The 19,559-nt window shown below is 35.0% G+C and overlaps 1 protein-coding gene across 1 annotated transcript in view; it reads right to left on the bottom strand.

Moving 5' to 3' along the window:
* LOC122747427 (multidrug resistance-associated protein 1-like) overlaps positions 1-14,136 on the bottom strand; it is a 162,481-nt gene extending 148,345 nt beyond the window's left edge. The window contains exons 1-3 of the mRNA XM_043993451.1: positions 14,106-14,136; positions 11,915-11,938; positions 3,188-3,286 (exon numbers count right to left, since the gene is read on the bottom strand). Coding sequence (XP_043849386.1) covers positions 3,188-3,286; positions 11,915-11,938; positions 14,106-14,136 — 154 coding nt within the window. The remainder of the gene's footprint in view (positions 1-3,187; positions 3,287-11,914; positions 11,939-14,105) is intronic.
* Positions 14,137-19,559: the final 5,423 nt, after the last annotated feature.

Here is a 19,559-nt window from a genome sequence, read left to right as displayed (position 1 = left end):
GTGTTTTGTTTCATTATTTTCATTTTATTTTACATAATTATTCATTTTCTATGATTGGTTCTTTTATCTACTCACTACTTAGAATTTCTTTGTTTAATCTCCCTTTGTATCTATACCTTTTGTTTGAGTCCCTGGACTGATTACTCTTTTTATTGTTCTTTGTTCTATAAAGGATATGTTTACTATTTCTGGATCTTTTCAATTTGTTTTCAAAATCATTGTGTTTTAAAACATGGTCAATTTTTGTTTAATTTTATACGTCTTCCTGGGAAATTCTTTAGCAGTCTCACTTAAAACATTCCTTTTGTTGTTTTACTTCTATTTCTCCAGTAATTTAAAAAATGTTTTCCTTACCTTTTTGGGGGTATCTTTCTAATAGACTTCTCTAAAACAGACAGGAAAAATGAAATCTCCTGCCACTTTAGTATTGCTATCTATGTCTTCTTGTAATTAATTTTTAATTAACGAATTTATGTACTAAGGTATTTTGAGCATATAAATTTAATTTCAATATTTGTTGTTATCTATGGTTCCTTTCAGTCTAATGCAGCTTCCTTATTTATCTCTTTTGTGAATGTTCTTATTGTTTGCCTGATAGTATTATTATAACACATCTTTTTAAAATTCATCTGTTACATAGTTAATTATTTTCCAGCCCTTCATTTTCATTCTGTGTATGTTTTTATTTTTCAGCTTTGCTACTTGTAAACAATAGATAGTATTTTCTATCCAACCTGTCACCCTAATTAATTTTATGATTTTCATTCATTCACATCTCTCTCCTTCTCCCACCCACCCCCCCTCTCTCTCTCTCTCAAAAGTACTTTTCCTCTATGAACAGTATTTTTCCACTTCAGTTCTTTTAGCTTAATCTACTTTTTTTTTTTTTTGGTGGGGCAGTGAGGGTTAAGTGACTTGCCCAGTGTCATACAGTAGTAAGTGACCAGTGTCTGAGGCTGCATTTGAACTCAGTCCTCCTGAATCCAGGGCCGGTGCTTTATCCACTGTGCCACCTAGCTGCCCCCTAGCTTAATCTACTTTAAGGGGACTCTATTCCCACTGGCTTTCTTTCTCTCACCAACACCCAATACTCACATTTTTAGCCCTTTACCTGGTTTCAGAGTTTTGCAAATTCCCACTTTCTTCCTTTTATTATATTGTTCTATTCTTCCTTTTTTAATTGTTAAGAAGTCATGTAAAAATCCCTTCTTTCCTTTCCTTCAACTTGTTTTATTTGTAATTTTTAAATATTCATTTATTTTACTTTTAACATTTCATTTTAAAAAATTATTTCCTCCTTATTTTCTTCATTATTTATATTTTATGAGTATTATAGACTTTTATTCTGTGATTCATGGTCTTTATGATTATTTAGCCCTTTAGTCTCTACAGTCTTAATAGAATTAAACTCTCTATAGGTGTCTGTTTTGGATTTCCCTCTTATAAACAGTTTCTAAGTTGTTTTCTTAATCTTGCTCCCTAGATAACTTTTCCCAGTGTTTCAGTCTTAGAAATATCTATTCCTGCAGATAATAAGGACATTGCTCCACTTCACAAATTTTCCTATGTTTTCAAGTATCTATTGCATCATTCATCTTTGACCTGTACAGGGTCACGCCTCCCCTTTCTCCTAAAATCTCTTCTTTGAATTCATGCCCTCTAGTAGCTCTAATTATCCTTCTCATAGGTAGGGTGACCAGTCTCTTTACACACAAAATACTGGCATATTATGCATATTGTAAAGCCCTTATATTTGTATAAAGTATTTTTCCTCCATGGAAACAATACTTCATACTTCATTTTTACCATCCAACCCCACCAAGTTTAATCCCTTCCTTTACCCCCTCATTCATTCTCTTATCTCATTTTTCCTCTGTTTCCGACATTTGATGTTGTTAATATACATCACATATTCCTTTCTATCTTCTGTTCTTCTCCCCTTTTATGGATCCCTCCCATTCAGTAAGACAGGATCACAAAAGTATTGATTCACTGAAGATGTGGTGTTTTAAAGTTTATTCCATGATGTTTTGAGCACATTTCTCCATCATCTCTTCTATTATTTGATTGTTACTTTATATCTTCCTGAATACTTTTGGAAATAAATCTCTCTTTTTTGTTGTTGTTCATGCCCTTTGTTGGTATATTTAACTTTCTTGTATTTTTATTGTCTGGCGTGTTTGAAAAACAAACAGATTGTCCATTTCTTGTTTTCTTTCTAGGAATGCTTCAAATGCTTCTTTTTATTAATGTGTATCTTTTTTTAATGGTTAGACTCAGGTTCTCTTGGCATATCAATTTGGGTTGAATCTTGAGTTCCTTTGGTCTTTGGAACAAATTATTCCTTGCTGTCCTATGATTTCTTGTGGGTGCAAAATAGTCTTATATTTTCAAATTTCCTTTCCTTTATATTTGAAGTTCTTTCTCCTGGTGACTTTTAGTATTTGTTGTTTGTCATTAGAATTGCTGAATATAGCCACTATGTTTCTTGGAGTCTACAGCATAGTTTTGTTTTGTTTGTTTGTTTGTTTAATGGTGGCAGTCTATTGATCCTTTTTATTGGCACATTATTTTCTATGTGAAGAAATCTGGAGAAGGTTCATTGTATTATTTCTTAAATTATGGCACTCATTTTTTGACTTGTCTCTTCTGGGAAACCATAATCATTAAGTTGTCTCTATTCACTGTCTATTCACAGAGACCATGTTTTTCTTTAGTGTTATTGAGCTTTGCTCCTCTTCTTCCATATAATAATAATAATATAGCTAACATTTATATAGCACTTAGCAGGAACTGTGCTAAATACTTTACAATTATGATCTCATTTGATCTTCACAACAAATCTTAAAGGTAGGTGCTATTACTATCCACACTTTACAGATAAAGAAATTGATGGAATTAATTGACTTTCCCAGGGTTATGCAGCTAGTATCTGAGATCCAACTTAAACTCAAGTCTTCTTGATACCAGGCTTGGCATTCTATCCATTACATTTTCAAAATGTCCTTGCCCTGACCCTTTTTTGTATTTGCCAATTAGTGATTTTCTTTTTTTAATTTCTTTGGAGAGACTTTCCACTGTGAATTCAATATTTTTGTATTATTCCAATTATTTCTTCTTACACTCTGTGAATTCTGCCTTAACAATTCTTATTTCTTTTTAAAACCATTTGGGTAACCGGCCCTACCCGGCGTGCCCAACGGCCGCAGCTGTTGCTCCATCCTCGGGACGCGGAATGCCGGTCTTGACCTCTGACCTATGTCTGCACCCCAAATATAGAAAATGCCTAGAGCAACAAAATTCACATAAGAATGTGCTGAAATCATCTTCTAACCAAGAACGGCTTGGAAGGTCAGAAGGAGGGAGCTGCTGTGCTGATACAGGAGTCGAGCCCAAACCCACAGTCACCCTGACACAGATCCAGTCCCAGGAAGGCCTCACCAGAAAAGCAGACCCCCAGAGCCTCTGAATCAGCTGAAGTGCCAGTGTCATCTGGAACTAAGCTCACAGTCTGGTAAGTGGGATGAGTCCTGGGCAGGGGGGAGACTACAGGGGTCTATGCTGGGGCTAAGGCAGAACTTAGATTTTACACCACTGCTGAGAACCAGGAGGCAGGCTCGAGTAGCAGTGGCCCAGGTGGGGGAGGGGCACAGGCTCATGGGAGCTAACAACCACAACACATAAAGCTGGTTGATTAACAAGTTGGTCTGGGGTCATCTACAGGCCAGGGAACAGGCCAGGTGAGTGAAGAACCTGATTCTCCTTAAATCATACCACCTGGGACTTCTTAAGCTTGGGATACTGCAGCCTGGAAACAGTGCCCCACTTTAAGGAGCTAAAAGTTAAGTAAAAGAAAGACAAGATGAGCCGACAGAGAAAGGTAGGGACTATAGACAGTTTCTTCAGTAACAAGGAAGACCAAGGGGCACCCTCAGAGGAAGATGTCAACATCAGGGCCCCTATATCTAAAGCTTCCAAGAAAAATATGAATTGGTCTCAGGCTCAGGTGCTCAAAAAGGACTTTGAAGATAAAGTTAGAGAGATGGAGGAAAAAATGGAAAGAGAAATGAGGGGGATGCAGGAAAGACATGAGAAAAAAGTCAACAGCTTGAAAAGTCAAATTGGCCAAATGGAAAAGGAGGTACAAAAGCTCTGTGATGAAAATAATTGCCTAAGAATTAGGATTGAACAAATGGAATCCAGTGACTTTATGAGAAACCAAGACACAATAAAGCAAATCCAAATGAATAAAAAAATAGAGGGGAATGTGAAATATCTTCTGGGAAAAACTGCTGACTTGGAAAATAGGTCCAGGAGAGATAATTTGAAAATTATTGGTCTACCTGAAAACCATGATCAAGGAAAGAGCTTAGACATCATCTTCCAAGATATTCTCAGGGAAAATTGCCCTGAAATTCTAGAAGAAGAAGCTAAAATAGAAATTGAAAGAGTCCACCAATCACCTCCAGAAAGAGACCCCAAAAGGAAAACTCCTAGGAATATTATAGCCAAATTCCAGAGCTCTTAGGTCAAGAAGAAAATATTGCAAGCTGCCAAAATGAAAGAATTCAAGTACTGTGGAGCCCCAGTCAGGATAGCACAAGATCTAGCAACTTCTACATTAAAGGACCAGAGGGCATGGAATATGATATTCCAAAGGGCAAAGGAAATGGGATTACAACCAAGAATCACCTACCCACCAAAACTCTGCATAATCTTTCAGTGGAAAAAGTGGGACTTTAATGAAAAAGAAGACTTTCCGATATTTGTGATGAAAAGACCTGAATCGAATGGCAAATTTGACTTTCAAATACAAGACCCTAGAGTACCATAAAAAATTGGAGCTGGGGGACATACCTGGAGTCATACAGTGGGGGACTGTCTTGTGTCTGAGGCCGGGTTTTGGCTGGGATCCCCCTGGGTCCAAGGGTGATGTTTTGTCCACTGTGTCACTTAGCTAGGTGATGACATCTTTAGGGTTGGATTGAGGGGTGAGGGGAATACGCTGGGGGAAGGGGAGGGGCAGAGGTGAAGTCCTACATGAAAGAAGCAGGAAGGGGCTTATGGAGTGGGGGAAGAGATAGGAGAGGAGCTGGACAGTAAATGAATTTTACCCTCATCAGAAAAGGCTCAAAGACCTTAAATTCATCAGACCTGCCTCAAGGAGGGACTAACAGACACACTCAAATGGGTGGAGTAATCTGTTTAATCTGGGCAGTAAATGAGCCTAACACTCATCAGAATTGGCTCAAAGACCTCAATCTCATTAGAATTGGCTCAAGGAGGGAATAATGTACACACTCAATTGGGTGGAGTAATCTCTCTAACCCTGCAGGAAAATAGGAGGGGAAGGGGATAAAGAGAGAGGGTCAAAAGAAGGAAGGGGCAGAGTGGGGGGGTGTGGGGGGACAGACAAGCAAATCCCTTTCAAAGAGTGATAGGATGGAAGGGAAACAGTTAACAATAGTAATCATGAAAAAGGGAAAAGGGGGAAAAATTGTACAAAAAATATTTATAGCAACTCTTGGTGGAGGCTAAGAATTGACAATCAAGGGAATGTCCATCAAATGAGGAATGATGGAAAAAGCTGTGCTATATGATTGTAGTGAAATGGTCTTGTGCTACAGGCAATGACAAACAGGATGATCTCCAAAAAACCTGGAAAGACTAATAAACATCTATGTATAGTGAAGTGAGCAGACCCGGGAGGACATTGTGCATAGTGACAGCAGTATTGTTCAATGATCAATTGTGATGACTTAACTACTCTCAGCAGTGCAATGATCCAAGACAATCCCAAGGAACTAATGAGGAAGCTTACTATGCACCCCCATAGAAAGAACTGATAAAAAGAGCACTTGTGGATTGTACATATACAACCTGGTTGTGATCTTGTGGAGGGGGGTGCAAAGGGAGAGAGGGAGGGAGAAAAATTTGGAACTCTAAATCTTATGAAAATGAATGTTGAAAACTACCCTTATATATAACTGGAAAAGAAAATAAATGTTTGTTGCTAAACAAAGAAAGAAAGAAACAAACAAAAAACATTTGGAAAACTCATGCTTTGGTTCTATCCTCTTTTGTTGTTTGTTTGTTTGTTTGTTTTTGTCTTTTAGCGGGGCAATGAGGTGTTAAGTGACTTGCCCAGGGTCACACAGCTAGTAAATGTCAAGTGTCTGAGGCCGGATTTGAACTCAGGTACTCCTGAATCCAGGGCTGGTGCTTTATCCACTGTGCCACCTAGCTGCCCCCTCTATCCTCTTTTGTGACAAAGTTTCCTCTTATTCACCAGGTCTTAATTGATTTTCCTTTGCCTTGCAATGTGTTTTTTATAAATGTCTTAAATATCTGATCTGCAGGCCATATTCTTTTCTGATAATATTTTCTCTGTTTTTTATCTACTTATGCTCTAGGTCTTTAGCTGGATTCTTTTTCCTCCTGATGTTTTTGGCAACTTTGGTCTCTTCCCCCTTCATTTTTCTATATTGTTCACTTTCTGACTTCTTCTCTAGCAGCTTCTACTAGAGTTTGAGCCTCAAAGCTGTCTCAGCATCTTCTCACACTGGGCAATTCACAGGCTGGCAAGCTCCCATGAATGGAATGTAAATTATGTTTCATCATCTTATACAATATTTCTCAACTTAAAAAAATCCTTAACACTCTTTAATGGGGAAACAAAATAGATTTTCTTCACATGATTAGGGCTAAGCTAAGGTCCCCATAATCTATGCTTTTATTTCATATAGTACTAAAAAGATAGCTTTATCTATATTTTAAAAAATAAATTAAAAGAATACATAGAGGGAATGCATTTGTAGACAATACATTAGAGAATATTAGAGTTTCAATGAAAAAACCATAATTAAAATACTTAATAGGCTCAGAGAAGTGACAAAGTAGAAATAAACCCCCAGAAATCTTGTTTTAATAAACCCGAGGGAGAGGTAGAAAGAGATCCTACATTAAAAATGCCTGCAGAAAGTATAAAATAGTTACATCTTAATATACCAAAAAATCTGCAATATAACCACACATTTATAAAACATTCTTTATATAAATGAGCTAATAACTGAATTTGTGTTAGTGATATGTGATAAAACATTACCCCTATATAAATATTAGGAGGCAGCTAGGTGATAGAATTGATGGAGTGCTGTGTTTGGAGTCAGGATGACCTGAGTTAAAATCTGGCCTCAGACATTTATTTGTTAGCAGTGTGATCCTTGGCAAGTCATTTAACACTGTGTGCCTTGGTTTCCTTATCTATAAAATGAACTGGACAAAGAAATGGCAAACCACTCCAGTATCTTTACAAAAAAAAGAAATCCAAAGGGGTCACAAAGAGTCAGACATGATTGAAAATTACTAAATAACAGCAATAAAATTAATATTAGCATTTAATTTTAAATCAATCAAACTACTACACATTTATGTTATGATGGTAGACAAAAATAAGTTGAAAATTCATTTATAGAATGAAAAACTTTAGAATCCATGATATGTTAGTGAGAAAAAAAGAATAAAGTTAATCTAGCATTACTGTATCTAAGGTTATATTATAATGCAGTGACCATTATTATGATTATTAAGCTATGATAATTAAAATACAAAAATGTAGATCAGTGGAATAGGCTAGAAAAAGATCTAGTCAATATTTACTAAATCCAATAATACCAACTACAAGCAAAAAACTCCATACTCAACAAGAACCATTGAACAATTGGAAAATAATCTAGCAGAAAATTGATTCAAACTAGCATTTATGATATAACCATATCCAAAGTGATAATAAAAAGTCATAACTAGAGGTTAACAAAAACTGTATCTTTGAGATGAATGACTAGAAGAATTTGTAAGTTAATGAGGATGAAGTGATCACAAAAGATGAAATAGGTCATGTGATCAACAAGATGGAGAATTAGATATTTTTTGTAATCCTCTTGATCTCACAAACTTTACAAAATAAGAATTATGTGCAAGAACATAATTGTAGATATCTCCATAGAATCCTAATGATGTAACGACCATAGCCTAAAGAATTAACAACAAGGTAAAATAATCCATAATCCATAATCTATTTAAATAGTACCCACTCCCTACCAACCCCCACATTCTAGCAAGAATGTATTGCATGATTTATAGATTTTGCTCTGGAATGTATTCATTAAAGTCCCTTAGTACTGCTATAGTTTCATTCAGTGCATCTCCCTGTACCTGCTCTTACTATAATCATAATCATACATAATTTCTATAGAAATAAACAAGAGAGGTTAGCACTATATATATACCAATTCTATCACACCCCCATCTCTCTAGAGGAGGTAGATGTATAGGAAAGCAGAAATGTGATTTACTTGTAGAATACAGATAACTGGACCAAGGTACCAATTGATTGTGTGTGTGTGTGTGTGTGTGTCTGCATGTCTGTGTTCCAGTGGGGAAGATCAAGTCCAAAGGAAAGGTGATTGACATCAATCCAAGACTAGTTCTGCTCCTCCCCCCTCCCCAAGAAGTCCCTTGGGGTAGATAATGAGATCTGTGAAAAGATAATTCCCTAGCATGACCAGAAGTTGAGATAGATTTGAGGTCTAACACTGAGGATCTAAGATAGAAAGAGGGAGTCAGAAAGTGAGCAATAAGAGACCATAATATGGTAAAAAGAATAAAATTGCCAAAGTTCTCAGGAGGAAGGAAACTCCATTAAAAACCTTGAGTGCAAGCAAATAAATCAACAGAAGGGAAGAGAAAATGGCTTTTAGAACATCTAAATGAGTCCAAACAGCTCTGTATAGATATTGAAAGACAAAGGAAAATTAATCAGTAGCACCTAATTCAATTCAATTCATTAATTTATTAAGAGCCACATATATAGCAGGCACTGTGCTAAGTGCTGGAGATACAAGTAAGAAAAAGAAAGAAAATCCTTGTCTTATAAGAGCTTATAATTTAATGGGGCAAGAAAATAAGCAAAAGATAGATAAAAAGTGAATTAAGAGGGAATTATGGGACACTCAATACAGGGCACATGTTCCATGAAGTTGAAACAAAGCAGAGCCACCAATGGAAAATGGGAAGTTACTTGTCCATAAAGGAAGGCATTGAAAAGTACTTATTGCTCCTACCTCCAGCCCACTGATCAGAGAAGAGAGGCAAATGAGAAAATTGTGAAAGTATAGGGTGTTAAGAATCTAAATCAATCTACATGGTGATGAGATATTAGGTGATGAGATTTACTGGGGGACATGGACTTAATTCTAGATCTCTCTCACTGCCTTTCTATTCAGTTATGGGTTTAGTCCAATTTCTGTCTTGTGAGAAAACTTTATTCAATCATGTGAATTGTAAGAAAACTTTATTGCATCTTTTGAATCTATCACTACATGAATGGGAAGCAGGACCCCCTCTACCTGCTCCTTAGAAAGCTTTAACTAAGAATCTGGGTTATACTGAACAGAAACCCAATAAGATCTGAAGCTTGACACACAGAGTTTTCTCAGGTAAATTTGGAAAGGTTCTTAGCAGTGACTGCAGATTGAGAAAAACAGAACCAAAAGAAAAATATGTAGAACAACCACATCAATGTTGAGGAAACTAGTACTAAAAATTATCATTCAGATTAATGCATAATCAATTTTTATTTCAGAAGACTGGGAAAAAATTGTTTTAAAAATCAAGTAAGATAAGGAGAGGAAAAATTGGAAAAAGAAATAAGAATGATGCAAAAAAAATCATGAAAAAAGAGTCAACAGTTTGGCAAAGGAGGCACAAAAAATACTGAAGAACATAACACTTTAAAGAACAGAATAGGACAAATGGTAAAAGAGATTCAAAAATCCAATGAGGAGAAGAATGCCTTGAAAAGCAGAATTTTCCAAATGGAAAAAGCTATACAAAATTAACTGAACAGAACTTAAAAAGTAGAATTGACCAAATGGGAAAGGAGGTACAAAAATTTACAGAAGAAAAAAATTCCTTAACAATTATAATTGAGCAAGTAGAAGCTAATGACTTTATAAAACATTATGAGAAAGAATTTTAAATGAAAAAAAAAAGAAAAAAACAGAAGACAATGCACATTATCTCATTGGAAAAACAACTGACCTGGAAAAGAGATCCAGGTGAAATAATTTTAAAATTATTGAATTTCCTGAAAGTCATGATCAAAAAAGAGCCTAGATATAATCTTTCAAGAAATTAACAAGGAAGACTTCCCTGATATTCTAGAACCAGAGGGTAAAATAGAAATTGAAAGACTCCACCAATCACCTCCTGAAAGAAATCCTAAAAGGAAAACTATCAGGAATATTATAGCCAAATTCCAGAGCACCAAGGTAAAGGGAAAATATTTCAAGAAGCCAGAAAGAAACAATTCGAGGAGCATGGAGCCACAGTCAGGATAACAAGATTTAGGAGCTTCTACATTAAAGAGCTTGGAGTGTGATATTCTGGAGGGCAAAGGAGCTAAGATTACAACCAAGAATCAGCAAAAATAGTGTAATCCTTCAGAGAGAAACTGGGATTCAATGAAATTGAGGACTTTCAAATATACCTGATGAAAATACCAGGCTGAATAAAAAGTCTGACTTTCAAATACAAGATTCAAAAGAATCAAAATAAGGTAAACATTAAAGGGAAATAATAAAGGATTTAATAAGATTAAACTGTTTATATTTCTACATTGGAAAATGATATGTATAACTTATAAGAACATTTTCATTATTGGGACAATTAAAAGGAGTGTGTGTGTGTGTGTGTATATATATACACATATATATACATATACATATATGTGTGTATGTGTATTTGTACACATACACATATATATGTGTATGTATACATGTATATATGTATATACACACACACAGAGGACACAAGTGTGGGTGGAATATGATAGGATGATATCTAAAAACAAAATTTTTAAAAAAAGGGGCAGCTAGGTGGCGCAGTGGATAGAGCACTGGCCCTGGAGTCAGGAGGACCTGAGTTCAAATCCGGCCTCAGACACTTAACACTTACTAGCTGTGTGATCCTGGGCAAGTCACTTAACCCCAATTGCCTCACTAAAAAAAAAATTAATTAAATTAAATTAAGGGGTGAGAAAGAAGAATGCACTGGGAGAAAGGGAAAGGGAGAGGCTGAATGGGGTAAATTGTCTTACATAAAAGAGGCACAAAAGAGATTTTACAATGGAGGGGAAGATGGGAGTGGGGTGGGCAATGCTTGAACCTTACTCTCATTGGAATAGGCTCAAAGTGGGACTAATATACAGACTCAATTATAGAAATCTATCTTGCCCTGCAAGAAAATAGGAGAAAGAGGGGAAGGGGATAAAAGAAGGGGAAGTGCACTAATAGGGAGGTGATTAGGGGTAGCAACAGTCAGAAGCAAAAAACTTTTAAGAAGGGTCAGAATGAAAGGAGAGAGTAGAATAAATGGGGAAATAGGATGGAGGGAAATAGCAATCATAATTATAAAATAATTTAAAGCAATTTTATCTGACAAATATAGAGATTTTATTTCTCAAATATATGGAGATCTCAGTCAAATTTGTGGAAATAAGAGACATTCCCCACTTGATTAATGATTTAAAAATATGAAGTCAGTTTCCAGTTGAAGTAATCAAAACTGTCTATAACCATATGAGAAAATGCTGTAAATCACTATTCATTAGAAAAATGCAAGTTAAAACAATCTTAGGTACCACCTTTAAACCTATTAGATTGGCTAATAGGATAGAAAAAGAAAATTACAAATGTTGGATGGGATTTGTTTCGTATGAATACACATGTATAATCTATATCAAATAAGACACTAAGGAACTGTTGGTGAAGTTGTCAACTTATTTAATCATTATGTAAGGCAATTGGAAACTATGCCCCAAAGCCTATAAAACCATGCATACCCTTTGACCTACCAATACCATTACGAGGTCTGTATCCTGAAAGAGAAAACAAAAACAAAAAGGAAAATGACCTATATGTACAAAAATATTTATAGCAGCTCTTTTCTGGTGGCAAATAATTGGAAATTGAGGGGGTGCCCATTAATTGGGTACTGGCTGAACAAGTTGTGGTATATATTTCTGATGGAATACTATTGTGCTATAACAATGATCTAGATGCTCTCAGAAAAATCTGTAAAGACTCATATGAACTGATTTGAAGTAAAATGATTAGAACCAGGAGAAAATCATATACAGTAACAGCAATATTAAACTGTGAATAACAGCTATTCATAGCAATACAATGATCCAAGACAACTCTGAAACACTTATGATGAAAAATGCTATCCATCCCCAGAGAAAGAACTGATGGAGTCTAAAAACAGACTGAAATATATTTTTTCATTTTATTTTTCTTGTTTTTTTAAAAAAATTTGGTCTGTTTTCTTTTACAACATGACTAATATATAAATATGTTTTGTATGAATACACATGTGTAATCTATATCAAATTTCTTGCCTTCTCACTGAGGGGGATGGGGATGGAGGGAGAGAATTTGGAATTCAATTTTTAAAATGGATTTCGAAAATTCTTTTTACATGTAATTGGGAAAAATAAAATACCAAGGAAAAATAAATAAAAAGAACATGTCAATCAAAATATTTCAACATCATAATGTAAGAAATAATACCGGAAAATTGCCCAGAATTTCTAAACACAGAGCACAATGTGTCAATTGAAATAATGCATAGATTACCTCCAGAAAACAAACACATAAAAACTCTGTGTTGTAAACTCTAAAACATAGTGACTAAATTAAATAATTCCAAAAACAAACAAAAAATTCTTCAACAACCAGCAGAAAAGACTTCTAATATAAAATAAAGGAAAAACAAAAATATGAGATTATTCTGCACCCTCCCAAAACCATAGATGGGAATGCAATAATGTTTTCCAAAAAGCAAAGGAGTAAAAATGTAGCTTAAAGTGTTGGACCTTGGGATGAAATTCTGAACATAGATATAGATATGAGGTCGATGATATGGATATAAATGAAACGTATATTTTTAAAAGTTCAAGTAGATTATTTCAATTACCACAGAATCTGTTGCATGGATAGAATCAATACAGATATAATAAGAGAAAATATAGATAGAGCAATTAAAAATTATTGCATCAAATATTCCAGCTAAAAATCTGATAAGGCTCAGTGGATAGAATTCCAGTCATGGAGTCAATAAGACCTGAGTTCTAATTTCGTCTCAGACACTTACTAGCTGTGTGACCCTGGACAAGTCATTGAACCCTGTGTGCTTCGGTTTTCTTATCTATAAAATGACTAGAGAAGGAAATGGCAAAACGCTTCAGTATCTTTACCAACAAAACCCCAAATGGGGTCATAAAAAGTTGAACATGACTAAAACAGCTGAACAAAAACAAAATCTCACGTTAAAGATAAATAAGGGATTGATGAAAATATTGGGACAGGGACAGTAATTGGTAATTCATCAATGAAGAAACTTCCTCTATCATGTAGATTAGCATTTTCTTTCTAACTTTAAGTAACATAGATTTGTCTTTATTACTAAGATGTTAAGTAATTTACTCAAGGTCACATAGCCAGTATGTTTCAGGGGCAAGAATTCAACCCATGTCTTCATAGTTTCCAGGAAAGTTTTCTACCCATTATACCACACTACTTCTCATGTTACAAATATATGACTGAGAGCCATAAGCCAATAGAAAGATTGCCAACAAATAGTAACACTTTTTAAAAGCAGAAATACATATTATAATTATCCATGTGGAAAATAAAATGATCCACATCACTAGCAATGGGATAAATGCAAATGAATAATTCTGAGGATTTGCTCCACACTTCAAAATTACTATGATGATAAAGGAGGGAAATGACTAATGATACACTTTCATAAAATTTGGGGCTGATTCAAACCTTTCAGAATATAATTTAGAATTATGTAAGATTGTAAAGTAAAATTTTCATTACCTTTTTTTTGTAAATTCAGTGAGGGTTGAGTGATTTGCCCAGGGTCACACAGATAGTAGGGATCAAGTTTCTGAGGCTAGATTTGAACTTAGGTACTCCTGAATTCAGGATTTGTGCTTTATCCACTGTGCCACCTATCTGCTCTATTTTCATTACCTTTGAACCCAGCATTATCACTGGAGGACATGGGCCCAGAGGTTGAAGGAGAGGGGAACAGATCTCATATATACCAAAATATTTATAGCACTATATTTTTGGTAGTGAAAAAATGTAAACAAAGAGATTGCCCACAATTTATTCAATGTTGTTGAACAAATTGTGGTATATTATTATAATGGAATATGATTATGCTATAAGAAATACCAAAATATGGGCAATTCAGGGAAATTTGAAAAGGCTTATATAAACAATGCCAGAAAACAGAATAAAAATAATATATAGAATGACCATATCAATATAAAGGGAAAGAACAATAAAGTATCATAATTCAGATTAATATAATGATTTTAGAAGGCCAATAATGAAACAAATTTCCCTCCTTTTGATCAAGAGCTGGAAGAATTTGAATGCAGAATGCTGTTTATGCTTTAAGACATCCTTGATGTTTCAATTTTTTTTTGCTTAACTTTTTTCCTTAAAAGGGAGGACTTTATAAGAGGGAGGTTATTAGAAAGAGATGGTGATGGAAACAAACCACAAAAAAAGCAAAACTTAAAAACAAACTTCATAGACTATTAAAATACCATTTTAGTGCTTATATTTTTATCTGAAGCAAACTATTTGGCAAAGCTGGAAATTATAACAAAATATTGAATAGTAAATAAATATATGAAAAGGAAAGATGATATCTATATAGATTATCAACTCCATGAAAGCAAAAACCAAATTGTGGTGTCTACTCTGGAAATGTTATTCCCAAACCATTTTATAATAAGAAGAATGCAACCTGCTGTATTATATTAGCATTACTGCAACCCAGGGACTCCTCTGGGATTCTGGTGAAATCAAGGGAAACAGTCACAAGTGTGGCAAACCAAGGTGCTAGCTTCAGCTGGAATCTGGAATACTATCTTCTTAAATGAAACATAAGGATGCAATATTACTTATGTCATACAGTCTTATGGTCCTTTTGTATTTCTGTAATTGCATAATGACTGATATAGTTGGCTTGGTGTAAGATTTACCCAAATATTTTTTTTTTTTTGGCGGGGCAGTGAGGGTTAAGTGATTTGCCCAAGGTCACACAGCTAGTAAGTTTCAAGTGTCTGAGGCCAGATTTGAAGTCAGGTCCTCCTGAATCCCGGGCCGGTGCTTTATCCACTGCACCACCTAACTGCCTACAAAATAGATATTCTTGTGGAAAGTTGAGTGGTGGCAAGAAGAATAAGAAGAAGCATGTAGCCATGAAAGAATACCTGTTAGGAATTACACTGCAGAAGGTATTTATAGCCATGTAAAATATGAAATCCATTAACAGGAAACTCTTGGTGATAATGACTGGCCAGCTGGCACTGTAACAAGACAGATATAGAGATCACCAAATGGGCACTGTGTGTGCCCAGGCACAAGGATTGTTTCCAGGAATAGCATGCAAAAATAGTTCTGCTGATGAGCATTTTATGGTTCCCTGAAGTTTCAGCTCAATGTCCAATGTGTGAGGTTTTCTTCTGGATGTCCTTAGAAAACTAGATTGTGAGGGTAACCACAGTTCTTCTCTGACCACACTTCTATAGGAGTTCCTAAACAGAGAAGCATGGCTGTATTTTCACTAAAGAATTTTTCATAGCAACTTATCCTCTTGGCTCAATTATTAACTCACTCAGTCATTTATTAAATATCTACCGTGTGTCAGGCACTGTGCTAAGCAGTAGAGATGGAAAGAAAGACTAAAAACAGTCCCAGCCCTCAGGGAGCCAACAATCTAATGAAGGATATTACACTCTTTAAAAAAAAAAGATAGAAATGGGGACAGAAAGTTGGAGAATACCTGGCCAAGTGGCATGATGAAGTCTTGCAGCCAAGTGGGAAATTATGAAGTGGCTGCCCTAGCCCCCTTTTTAAGTAAAAGTTCTGGGAGGAGCTCTCTGATGTCCACCCTCTACTTTCTCCAATCAAAGAGACAGAGGGGCTCAGGGGATTGGGGGTATTAAGGAAGTGTTAGTTTCAGAACTGATTTAGGCTTATAGTAAGATGTTTCTGGAAACAGCAGTGAAGTCCAGGTGAGCAGCCAAGTGGAAGTTTAACCCCTTGGCTGATGTAGCTTTCCCTTTAAAAGGAGAGAGATACAATAAATGATATAAATCCTTTTGATAATGCACAGAATTGGATGATGCTTATAGGTGAAATTAAATGTTTATAATCTTCAACTCAGATTTTTCCAATGCAAGAAACATTAGTCTTAGCAGTGTGATGGTATCAATAATTGAAAACAGGGAGGATATCAAAGGAGATAGTATGATTAGAAGCAAATACCAGGTCTTAAAATTGAATCCTGATATGAGTGAGAAAACAGGTGAGAAAAAATAGAAAGTTATATTTATTGGACAAGATCAGTCCTGCTTTGGATACCTGGTTATATGTCCTGCCTCTGGCTTCAAATTACTGTCTCCCTGGTGATACCCACTAGAGTGAATTATTTGTTAGATATTTGACAGAACTCACTTGTAAATGCATCTGTTTTTGTTATTTTTAGGAGCTCATTTTTGTTTTATTCAATTTCTTTTTCTGAGATAAGTTTATTTAACTTATTTATTTTTTTATTTAATTTCTTTTTCTGAGATAAGTTTATTTAACTTATTTATTTTTTGTTCTGTGATTGTAGTTATTTTGCATTTTTATAGTCATGAGTTTCATTTAGATGATTATCTTTCTTGGCAAGTAATTGAGCAAAATAGTTTCTATTGCTTTTCTTTATTATTTCATCACTGATTGTAAATTCACTTTTTTCTTTTTTCTTTTTTTTTTTGCTATTGGTAATTTGGTTTTCTCTTTCTTTAAAAAAAATAAAATGAACTAATGGGTTATCTTCCCCCCAAAAACCCCTACTTCCTAATTATGTTTATGAATTCATTTTTATTTCAAATTCATTAATCATAATTTCTATTTTGGTATTTAATTGGGGTTCCCTGTAGCTTTTCTTTTTTAATAATTTATTTTTAACATTTTAAAAAATTTAGTTTTGAGTCCCTTCCTATTACCCCTCTCCTAACCACTGAGAAGCAATATGATAGCAATTACACATGTGAAAATATGCAAAAAACACTCCCATCATAGCCATATCAAACAAAAAAGGAAGAAAAGTGAGAAAATTATATTTTAATTTGCACTCCATTTACAAGTTCTTTCTCTAGTGGTGAATATCATTTTTCATTATAAGTTCTTTGGAATCTCCTTGGATTATTTTATCAATAAGAATAACTAACTCTTTCACAGTTGATCATTATTACTATATTGCTATTATAGTGTGCAATGATCTCCTAGTTCTGATCCCTTCACTTTGCATTAATTCATACATATTTTTCTGAAACCTTCTTGCTTGTCATTTCTTAAAGCACAGTAGTACATCACAATCATATGCCCTAACTTGTTTGGCCATTCCCCAATAGATACATATCCCCTTCATTTTTAATTCATAATGTACTATAGATATTTTTGTACATATAAGTGCTTTTCCTTTTGCTTTGATTACTTTGAGAGATAAATGTAGTAGTAGTAGTAGTAGTAGTAGTAGTGGTGGTGGTGGTGGTGGTGGTAGCGATAGTAGTGGTAGTAGTAGTAGTATTGCAGGGTCAAAGAGTATGTACAATTTATAGTCCTTTAGGCCTGGTTACAAATTGTTCTTCAAAATGGTTGGACTAGCTTACAACTCTATCAATAGTTTATTAATTTACCTATTTTCCCTTGTCCCTTCCAGTATTTATCATTTCTGATATTACCCAAACAATCTTAATTTTGAGTATGCTTGTAAATAACTTTGATGTCTTCCTCTGAAAACTGACTATTCATATTCCTTGACTATCAATTGGGGAATGGCTCCTATTTTTATAAATTTGACTCAATTTCCTATATATTTGAGAAAAGAGACCTTTGTCAGAGAAAATTTCTATAAAAATTTTTGATATAACATCATTGTTTATGGTAACTTTTATCAAAATGTAGTTTCCCTGATTTTCTCTTTTAATTAGATCTATTTTTATTTTTTCTTTGTCTGAAATCATGGTTGCTACCCTTGTCCTTTTACTTCAGCTGAAGCATAAGAGATTCTTTGTGTTTTTGTCTTTACCCAGGAAGGGTCCTTACTCCCTTATACCCTAGAATACTAATACTCCTCTTAGCACTGGAACTGTGACCAGGGTCCCTGCTAATCCATACCAGAAAGCACTAGTGTTCTTCTCTGTATTGGAACTGTGATCATGACCCCTGCTCCCTTGTGACTGACCATAAACACTTCTCCCCACCCTGGAATTACAATTCAGAACTGTGTACAGTGATTTGAGTTGCCAATCACTACTAGCTGTACCCAGTGCCAGAAAAGAGTCTTTTCTATTCTTTTTCTGACCATTTATCTGAAACTTTTACACTTTCTAAGCTGATAGCTCTCAAAGTTACTGCTGCTGTTGCCATCTTCTGTCAAGGTGACCTCCATTGCCCACCACTAGTGCTGCTACCATGTGCATTCTGATCTGGCACTCACCTCAGTGTCATAGACCTCTTCTGCCAACTTTCTTAGTTGTGCTAGGTTTAGAAAATTTCTCACCTTCACCTTTTGGTAGTTTTGCTCCAAAATTTTATTTGATGCATTATTTTAAAGTTGTTTGGAGGGGAGTGTTAGGAGAACTTGGCTGGGCTGATGCCTCTCGTCCACCATGTTGGTTTTGCTCCCAATCCTGCTTATTGATTTTCACTGAGGTTTAAGTCATGTGAGTTTCCAGGCTCTTGAAGCATGTTTATCTCATGGATGACTATGAACCTTTCATAAAGTTTGACATGATGCAAAATGTTATTGCAAAATTACATCTCCATTTCTGAATGACTTTAATGCCAGAAGAATTCTGCTTCTAGAAGTAGAAGTACATCTGCATTGCTGTCAAAAAGAAATCATCTAAAATTTAATGATAGTCCTACTGCATAGTTAAAATTGTCCTCCTAATATTAATTCAATTCAATTTTATAAGTATTTAATAAGTTCCTAATGTGGGCCAGGCACTGTGTTAAGTACTAGGGATACAAATGAGAAATAGAGACAATGCTTCCTCTCAAGGAAATTACAAGCCACCAGGGGAAGACACAAAGAAAGGACACCATTCCTTGATGGAAGTGGGGTGGGGGAAAAAGCCTTTAATTTAAGACTGTCTTCCATATATTCTGTATATATCTAAGAGCAATGTATAGAGTGTAATCAGACACACCAGTTCAAATCTGGTGTCAGACACTTATTACCTATGTAATCTCCTGAAAAATTAACTTAATCTCTGTATGCCTTAGTTTACTCATCTTTAAAATGAGAATAATAATAAATCTACCTCCCAGGGTTGTTCTGAGGATCAAATGAGATAATTATCAAGCTTCTAACATAATGCCTGACACATAGTAAGCACAATATAAATATTA

This window comes from Dromiciops gliroides, chromosome 3 (assembly GCF_019393635.1).
Source record: "Dromiciops gliroides isolate mDroGli1 chromosome 3, mDroGli1.pri, whole genome shotgun sequence".
In the NCBI taxonomy this organism is placed as follows: domain Eukaryota; kingdom Metazoa; phylum Chordata; class Mammalia; order Microbiotheria; family Microbiotheriidae; genus Dromiciops; species Dromiciops gliroides.
This window is presented reverse-complemented; position numbering and strand designations above follow the sequence as displayed.